This window comes from Rhinopithecus roxellana, chromosome 15 (genome assembly GCF_007565055.1).
Source record: "Rhinopithecus roxellana isolate Shanxi Qingling chromosome 15, ASM756505v1, whole genome shotgun sequence".
NCBI lineage: Eukaryota > Metazoa > Chordata > Mammalia > Primates > Cercopithecidae > Rhinopithecus > Rhinopithecus roxellana.
In genome coordinates this window covers 19,735,231-19,745,362 of record NC_044563.1, presented here as the reverse complement: position 1 = coordinate 19,745,362, position 10,132 = coordinate 19,735,231, and the positions used below count along the sequence as shown (strand labels likewise).

Below are 10,132 nucleotides of genomic sequence, written 5' to 3'. Positions count from 1 at the left end.
TTAAAATATCAAAATGTCTGTGTCTTACAGATTTATAAGAGCGCTTTATATATCAAAGATATTAAGCTTGTTTTATACTTTTTTAGATATTTTCCCAAGTTTTCTATTTATATTTAGTTTTAAGCTTATTTATAATGCTTTTAAAATGTAAAAGCTTTATATTTTTACTTAGTCAAATATAATTATTATTGGCATAATGCTCCCCTACTCCAAAAATTATGAAAACATTTATGTAAGTTTTATTCTAATATTTTAATTGCTTTTTTGGTATTTATATTATTAAGGTGACAAAATCTTCTTGTCTTCCTTTTCTATGAGAAGTTAAAGAGTGTTGCAATTTCTTTCAGCTCATAGTATCTATCTATAAAAAGAAAAGACCTTAAACATTCAAACACAGTTAGAATTGGGCTGTGTTTTTTGTTTTGTTTTGTTTTTTGGTTTTTGGTTTTTTTTTTTTTTGGAGACAGGTTTTTGCTCCATCACTCAGACTGGAGTGCAGTGGCGCAATCACAGTTCACTACAGAGCTTCGATGTCCCAGGCAAATTTGATTTGCCCAGTTCAGCCTCCTGCGTATCTGGGACTACGGCACACACCACCAGGCCCAGCTAATATTTTTTGTAGAGACAGGGTTTCTCCATGTAATCCAGGCTGGTCTCGAACTCCTGGCCTCAAGTGATCTGGCCACCTCCACCTCCCAAATTACTGGGATTAAAGGCGTGAACCACCGCACCCATTCTGTTTCTTTTTTACTTTTTTCTTTTTTTTTTTTTTTTTTTTTCACTTTTAAGTTCAGGGATGTAAGTGCAGCTTTGTTACATAGGTAAACTTGTGTCACGGGGGTTGTTGTACAGATTACTTCATCACCAAAATGTTAAACCTGGTATCCATTACTTATTTTTCCTGATGGTCTCTCTCCTCCCACCCTCCACTCTCCAAAAGGCCCCAGTATGTGTTGTTCCCCTCTATGTGTTCATGTGTTCTCATCATTTAGCTCCCACTTACAAGTGAAAACATGCGGTATTTGGTTTTCTGTGCCTGCGTTAGTTTGCTAAGGGTAATGGCCTCCAGTTCCACCCATGTCTCTGCAAAGGACATGATCTCATTCTTTTTTATAGCTGCATAGTATTCCATAGTGTATGTACCACATTTTCTTTACTCAATCTATCATTGATGGGCATTTAGGTTGATTCCATGTCTTTGCTATTGTGAATAGTGTTGCAATGAACATACATGTGCATGTCTTTATAATACAATGATTATATTTCTTTGGGTGTATACGTAGTAATAGAATTGCTGGATGGAATGGTATTTCTGTCTTTAGATCTTTGAGAAATCTCCACACTGTCTTCCACAATGGCTGAACTAATTTACATTCCCACCAACAATGTATAACATACTTTTTCTCCACAACCTTACCAGCATCTGTTATTTTTTGACTTTTTAAGAGTAGCCATTCTGACTGGTATTAGATGGTATCTCATTGTGGCTTTGATTTGCATTTCTGTAATGATCAGTAATGTTTAGCTTTTTTTCATGTGATCATTGGCTGCATGTATTTCCTCTTTTGAAAAGTGTCTGTTCACATCCCTTGCCTCCTTTTTTATGGAGTTGTTCAGGTTTTTTTCTTGTAAATTTATTTAAGTTCCTTACAGATGCTGGATATTAGACCTTTGCTGGATGCATAGTTTGCAAAAAATTTTCTTCCGTTCTGCAGGTTGTCTGTTTACTCTGTTGATGGTTTCTTGTGCTGTGTGGCAGCTCTTTACAATACCTTTATCATCAGTTAAAATTAGAAAACTAACGTGCCATTTGACCTAGTAAGTTCATTTCTGGAAATGTATCTTTAAAAGAAATCATAGATGCACATGAAAATGCATTTACAAAATGTTGAGCGCAGGATTATTCAAAAAGACTAATCAGGGACTGACTAGGCAACTGAAGAGATCAAGGTATGACTTTTGTAGCCCCTCACTTCCTGTACATTCTACAAGCCTGACTCACAATGCCTCCCACTCACCCTGGTTTCCATACTGTCTATCTTAAGTCCTGAATCCCAAACTGCTGTGCTCTCCTGGCTGGTGTCTCATTCCATTTTAGCCATCATGACTGATGCTTACTCTTCACCTGCCTGATTCCCACATACCTATGAAAACCTGTCTCTACCTTAGTAACCAATGTATTTCCCATCACATTCCACAAGGGATCAGGGAGACCTTGCAGCAACAACAAAGAACTACATACAGTAAAACAATAGAATGTACATAAGGAACTGTTAAGAGGCTACATGTGAAAAATTATGGAGTAGGAAATTAAGTCACACATATGTTTTTGAATGTATGAAAGCCAAAACAAAGATACATAGTCAGGGCCTAGCGCGGTGGCTCATGCCTGTAATCCCAGCACTTTGGGAGGCTGAAGTGGGTAGATCATCTGAGGTCAGGAGTTCCAGACCAGCCTAGCCAACATTGCAAAACCCCATCTCTACTAAAAATACAGAAATTAGCCGGGCATGGTGGCTCCTGCCTGCAATCCCAGCTACTCGGGAGGATGAAGCAGGAAAATGGCTTGAACTGGGAGGCGGAGGTTGCAGTCAACCAAGATCGCACCACTGCACTCCAGCCTGGGCAACAGAGCAAGACTCTGTGTTAAAACACACACACACACACAAAGATACACAGTCAGTTACACAATTCTTATTGCCTCAGAAAAGAACGCACACTGATGTCCCACAGGAGCTCTGCCGTGCACTTGTGTCCAGGATAAATGTCTTCTTTGGAGTCTCCTGGGAAGAGCTAAATAGACCCTGCCCTGAGGACAATCCAAAGATGGATGCTCTTCCTTGTAGACACTCTAATAAAAGGCAATAACATAATTCCAAATACATTGTACCAGTTAGTGTGTTACTGGATGCTGGCATATTAAAGTAAGATTTCTTTTGGGCTGTATATCTTAAATATGTGCAATTTTTAAAAGATTGTAAAAAGTTTTTTAATTAAAAATAAATAAACAAAAATAAAAGCGGCAACTCACTTCCACAGGAATGAAATTATTCTAATGGTGGAAACATCAGGGACCTAACAAGGTAACAAGATTTTTGTTTAAGAGGACTTCTGTATGTTCTAACCCCACAAACTAAACTGTAAAATACACTCAACTGTAAGAGAACTGAAATAAGAAAAATTAAGAACTATGTTGCTTATGGAATACTTTCTTTTGCTTTTATTTCAGGGAAAGTGCTCTATCATTTTTTCATCTGGTATACTGTCTTATTTCTTATCCTATATTTTTCAGGCATAATTATGTTTTTTCAAATGCCAATCGCCTACTTTTTATTGTTGAATTAGATTTTGGTCATCTCAATTTTTTTTTTTTTTTTTTTTTTTTTTTTTTTTGAGGTGGAGTCTTGCTCTGTCACCCAGGTTGCAGTGCAGTGGTGCAATCTTGGCTCACTGCACGCTTTACCTCCTGGGTTCATGCCATTCTCCTGCCTCAGCCTCCCGAGTAGCTGGGACTACAGGCGCCCACCACCATGCCCGGCTAATTTTTTGTGTTTTTAGTACAGACAGGGTTTCACTGTGTTAGGATGGTCTCAATCTCCTGACCTCGTGATCCGCCCACCTCAGCCTCCCCAAGTGCTGGGATTACAGGCGTGAGCCAGCATGCCCGGCCCCTTAAATTTTTAAAAATTATCTAGAATATGAGTCGTTGGGACATACAGATATTCTTTTGTTTCACAGGCCTGTTGTATCAAATGGTTTGGGGGTGGGGTTGTTGTTTTGTAGAGACAGGGACTTGCTCTGTCACCCGGGCTGGAGTACAATAGCACAATCATAGCACACTGCAGCCTCGAATGCCTGGGCTCAAGCAATCCCCCCACTTCAGCCTCCTGAGTAGCTGGAACCGCAGGTGCACACCACCATGCCTGGCTAATTTATTTGTTTTGATTTGTTGTTGATAAGATGGGGTCTCACTATTGCCCCAGCCGGTCTCAAACTGCTGATCTCAAGCAATCTGCCCGCCTCGACCTCCCAAAGTGCTGGGATTACAGGCATTAGCCATGGCACCTGGTTCATACAGATATTCTTACTAAAAGAAGTTTGTCCTCACATGACTGAATTTCTGATTTGGGGAAAAGTAGTATTAATATAGTAAATTGCTATTTTACAGCAATAGTAGAATATCCCTAGAATTTGAGTCAATAAACCTGGTTACAGTTCTCTTTCACCAATTCAAACTCTGATTCTGAAAAAAAATAAATGTCCTTCTCTAGTCATTCCTGAAGTAAGAAGCATTAGACTGATTTATCTCTGAAGTCCTGTGACACTCTAATGATCAGTTTTTCTGTAATACTAAAACATGCCCTTAACAATGATTGTAGCTCTATACTCTACCAAGAGCCCTGTGTGTCAATAGCAAGGTCCAGGCTTCCCAGAGTGCCAAAGAGGAGTACTTATGAGGGCCTTACTCTTCTCTTTTTATAAGGGATGAGATGAGGATTAGGTAGTCAGGCTACTTAATAAACTGTTTCAGCCTTACATACACACTAGAATTCTCATAAGCCAAAGTAAGCCCCAGACTCTGTGATTTCTAAGAGTGGTACAGTGGAAAAACCTCTGGAGACTGTTGTGTTAAAGAAAAATTATTCACCAGACAATTATTAAAGACAGGAAGATAGATTTCATTTAAAACTCTTGCAATAGAAGAAAAAGATTGAACTCAACTTGAAATACAGCAAAGACAAGTGAAGATTTATAAGCAATGAGCAGAGTGAGGGAGGTCAGTGGATTGAAAATTACTAAGAAGTGATATCAAAGGTAGGGTGGTTCTTGCTAAACTGGCATAAAAGAATTCTTGCTAAAGACTGACCAAGGACTTAGACACAAGGACTTAGACATCGAGGGTGAGGGATGAGGTTAAAAATAATAAATACATAAAAGGGTAACGGGTGAGGAATTTGAGTAGATTTCAAGGGTGGGGAATTCTCATTAAACTGACTTGGCAAGATTCCTGTTAAAACTGGGCTCAGCAAAGACAGACACCGAAGGTCAAGATTAAGTCATAGTTAAGAAAAGGGTTCAGAGGAGCCTAAGCAATGTTTGGTCAGGGAGGGAATCTTTCTCAAGTCAGGAGAATGATTTGGATTTGAATCCTCGATTTACAATTCACTAATTTTGCAACTATGCAGATGTGAGTCAGTCATTAACTGCTCTAAAGCTTCAGTTTCCCCATATATAAAATGTAGATAATCGTTCTAAAGACTCTTCAGAAACTTCATGAGAATCGAAATCAAGATGAGCTATTGCAGGTGAAAGCCCTTGGTAAAGCATAGGCGAATGGCCACAGTCCACCCATCTCTTTCTGGTCAGAGTGAGGATACAGACATGTGATGGTTTTTCCCTGTCAACCCAGGATATTTATAATAAGAAAGAAGAACCATATGAAAGAAGAATTTCCAGACCACAAAGGGAAGGCTGGCCCAGTTTTTCTGTGTAGTCATGATGACCTCGATGCTTGAGAGCAGTATGTGATCAATGATTTTGCCACCTCATGTCACCATAATCCAAGTTCTAATATATCTTCTCCCAAGGTAGGACCTGGAAGACAGTCATCCCCGTCATGGACCAGATCAACCACACTAATGTAAAGGAGTTTTTCTTCCTGGAACTTACTCGTTCCCGAGAGCTGGAGCTTTTCTTGTTTGTGGTCTTCTTTGCTGTGTATGTAGCAACCGTCCTGGGAAATGCACTCATTGTGGTCACTGTCACCTGTGAGTCCCGCCTGCACACTCCTATGTACTTTCTCCTGCGGAACAAATCAGTCCTGGACATCATTTTTTCATCTATCACCGTCCCCAAGTTCCTGGTGGATCTTTTATCAGAGAGGAAAACCATCTCCTACAATGGCTGCATGGCACAGATCTTTTTCTTCCACTTTGCTGGTGGGGCAGATATATTTTTCCTCTCTGTGATGGCCTATGACAGATACCTTGCAATCGCCAAGCCCCTGCACTATGTGAACATGATGAGGAAAGAGGTGTGGGTGGCGTTGGTGGTGGCATCTTGGGTGGGTGGTGGTTTGCATTCAATCGTCCAGGTAATTCTGATGCTTCCACTCCCCTTCTGTGGCCCCAACACGCTGGATGCCTTCTACTGTGATGTGCCCCAGGTGGTAAAACTGGCCTGCACTGACACCTTTGTTTTGGAGCTTCTCATGATCTCTAACAATGGACTGGTGACCCTGCTCTCGTTCCTGCTGCTCCTGGGCTCCTACACTGTCATTCTGGTGATGCTGAGATCCCACTCTGGGAAGGGGCGGAACAAGGCCCTCTCCACGTGCACTTCCCACATCCTGGTGGTGACTCTTCACTTCGTGCCTTGCGTTTACATCTACTGCCGACCCTTCATGACGCTGCCCATGGACACAACCATATCCATTAATAACACTGTCATTACCCCCATGCTGAACCCCTTAATCTATTCCCTGAGTAATCAAGAGATGAAGTCAGCCATGCAGAGGCTGCAGAGGAGACTTGGGCCTTCCGAGAGCAGAAAATGGGGGTGAGCAGTCAGATGGAGAGTGGAAGTCCATCTGATCTAGTTTTCTCAAAATGCTAGCCTAAGAGTAACAGGTAGCTAGCTCTTCTTCCACCACTTCATTGTATATCTTCATAGCCACTCGATTCTATTAGCGGGAGTATACAAACAAGAAGAAGAAATGAGATTAAACAATGTGAACTATTGAGCTTGTGGACTCAGGAGAAGAAGGAAGTATAAGGCTGAAATCAATCCCCTAAATGCTTTTCGGTGTTATCTGTAACTCATACCAACACGTATCTCACTTTCAGCACCCATAATATGGAAATATCATTACTTGCTCACAAGGTTGTCAAAAGAATGAAATGTGATCAATGCTGTGAGGATGATAGTCGTGAAGGTTAGTACTGCTCCTGGCATTAATCAAGTATTCAATCAACTTTCCCTATTACCTATCCCTCTCTTCCTAAATGTGTATATACACAGAATATAGACACATTTATTTCATATATGCTTTCTGTGGTGACTCTGCTATATCCAGTCAATTATTAAAATCACTTGATTCTACATTTTAAGTACAGAATTTTAAGTGTATTTCACCAATTAGTGAAATGGAAGGAATATTTTAAATTGTAAGTCAAATATGTACCTGGACAAATTTATACATGGACCAAGTATTTCCTGTTCTCAGGTCTAGTCTACTGATTTACCAACTGAAATTAAAAAGATGCTTATACAGTTTGGGTACATATATGCGCAGAGACAATTTCTTTATGTTAACCTGAACTTCCTTTTCTTCTTTATACACTCTTTACATTTCACCTTTGGGGCTTTTGTAACTGGAATAAAACCATAGTTTTTATTTATGTATGGGTAGACAATTCAAGACAACTCATGGTGGTTCAAGAAAACAAAATCTGTCTAATAAATATATTTTATGCCTTCATGGCCCACTTTTTGTTCCAGGAGAGAAACACATTGCATTCAGGGTCATTTGGGAATAGCCACTGGGTCTGTGTTAGAATCCACCTCTCTCTCAAGGGAAGGATTCCAAGAGAGTAGATATGTAAAGACAATGAATCCTCCTTCTTCCTCTATACTTGTCTCAAATCCACCCTTCAGCCTTGAACAGTCATTCAAAAATTATCCAAGAGAAGTAAGGAAGCTCAAGAAATTGCAACACATTGAAAAAAGTTTTGCAAAGTACCGAACTGTTATAATGCATTAATATTTGGCCACAAAGATCCTAGTAGTTGACATACATCTGTGATCCTCCCTGAGTCCTACAAGACAGAGATAATGAGCCAAGACCCTGCAACAGCTCACCGTGCAGCCCCAAGGGCCTAGAGTTGCAGCTACATATGGCAGGAGGATCATTTGAACCCAGAAGTTGGAGACCAGCTTGGACAACACAGCAAGACCTTGTTTCCACACACACACACACACAAAAAATTATTAGCCCCCTCAGGGAGCTTTATTAGCTATTTTTCCTAATTGCTCCCTTATGAGGAAATTCAATGCCAAAAATATACTATATATATTTATGTGTGCTGAGGCCTTTTGAAGGGCCGTACATCATTGTAATAAGTAAGTTTTGTTGCTCCCCTGAGAATGAACTGTCTCTTTGCACATGCCAGGCTCTCATTCAGTATGAATGATTATATGACACTAGATGTTTCCAGAGACCAATATTTCCCCAAAACTCAGAGAATCACAGAATAGGTAGATTCATGTCCATGTGTTCTGGGGCCTTGAAAGAATTTGGAAAGCAGAGAAACATGGGCATCCTTGTGCATGTCTGTGTGTGTGTGTGTGTGTGTGTGTGTGTGTGTGTGTGTGTGTGAGAGAGAGAGAGAGAGAGAGCATACGTGTGGACTTGCTTGCAATAACTTGGAAACTGTTTAATAACTCCCTCTGGAACTCTGACACTACCAGAAGGATGCCCATTCTATTTCCACACTCACATCCAATAAAATTTCCTTTGCTAATTCTCATATTAGGCCTGAGCCTGAGACATTAGTGCACGTAGCAAGGACATTTTGAGCCAAGGAGAAGAGCCAACAATGATGTAACTCTCTTAGTCGGCTCTTTCCAACATGAAGGCTGAAGAGAAGACATTGAAATCTGGTATGACTTATTTTCAGAAGGACTTTACCTTCAAGCGCCATGTTTCCCCACCATTGTATATGCTGAGGCCCAGCTACCCAGTCTCAGATGGTATAAATTCATAGTTGGACACTGAAGGATTTAGGTAAGAATATTGAACTGTCAGAGTGTGAGATATTATGGATTATGCGTGAATATGATAAGCATGAAAAATGTGTCAAGTGTATAAGATACGGCAAAAATAGTTGAAAACTTTAGCAACAGGAAACCAAAAAAAATGGATGTTAAATATTGGGAAATAAGTAATATCTTCATAAAAAGGAACCACAGCAATGGAGTCAGCATAATAAAAGAGAAGGCAGTTTATATTTGATAGAAAGAATAGACCAGGTAGTGGCTCACATCTGTGATCCTTTGGGAAGCTGAGATGAGCAGATTGCCTGAACTCAGTTGAGTGTTCAAGACCAGCCTGGCCAACATAGTGAAATCCCATCTCTACTAAAAACACAAAAAATTAGCCAAGCATGGTGGCGCACCCCTGTAGTCCCAGCTACTCAGGAGGCTGAGGCATGAGAATTGCTTGAACCCAGGAGCCTGAGGTTGCAATGAGCAGAGATCACACCACTGAACTCCAGCCTGAGCAGCGGAATGAGACTCTGTCTCCAAAAATAAATTAAAGTAAAATAAAATAGAAAAAGAAAAAGAAAGGAGCAGATTTTGTTTCAGTTTAGGGTTTGCCCATGAGGATCATGAAGCTCTTTCTACAAAATAGGTGCTTCCTTACAAAGACATGACTTTAACCTCAATTCCCTTAACAACTGTGAAGGTTTCAGAGTCAGCTCCATATGCATACTTTGCCCATGGCTCACTGGGTGTTGTTTCTCTTTGATTCGGAGACAGCCTTATTCCCAAACCCATTCACCCAGTGCTGAAGACTTGGTTCCACTCAGTCAATTCACACATGTTCACTGAAACAAAAATAAGCAAGCGGATTCAAAGAGAAGCTGTCCTTTCACAGAATAGCATTTTACATTTTGCAAATGTCTTCATAAATAACCTTTCATGATAGGCAGGAAAGATTCGGTTTTAGCTATCGCAAGAACAGAAATCCAAACACCACATGTTCTCACTCATAGGTGGCAACTGAACGATGAGATCACTTGGACACAGGAAGGGGAACATGACACACCGGGGCCTATCATGGGGTGGGGGGATAGGGGAGGGATAGCATTAGGAGATATATCTAATGTAAATGACAAGTTAATGGGTGCAGCACACCAACGCGGCACATGTATACATATGTAACAAACCTGCATGTTGTGCACATGTACCCTAGAACTTAAAGTATAATAAAAAAAAATTAATTAATTAATTTAAAAAAAAGATTCAGTTTTAGGAGAAACAGAAAGGAACCAAGTTAACTAAATGTCTACTACTCAATGACGGATATTTTACAAACACTACTTCGTTTACTCCTTATGCTACCTAACAA

The 10,132-nt window shown here is 40.2% G+C and overlaps 1 protein-coding gene across 1 annotated transcript; it reads left to right on the top strand.

Moving 5' to 3' along the window:
• Nucleotides 1-5,600: 5,600 nt before the first annotated feature.
• LOC104679439 (olfactory receptor 4D6) lies at nucleotides 5,601-6,642 on the top strand. The gene has a single exon (XM_010385011.2). It carries the CDS (start codon nucleotides 5,618-5,620, stop codon nucleotides 6,560-6,562), a length of 945 nt encoding a protein of 314 aa, XP_010383313.2. The 5' UTR covers nucleotides 5,601-5,617; the 3' UTR covers nucleotides 6,563-6,642.
• Nucleotides 6,643-10,132: the final 3,490 nt, after the last annotated feature.

Excerpts from the sequence above, each read along its gene's own strand:
- LOC104679439 (XM_010385011.2), top strand. The coding sequence starts at position 5,618 with ATGGACCAGATCAACCACACTAATGTAAAGGAGTTTTTCTTCCTGGAA.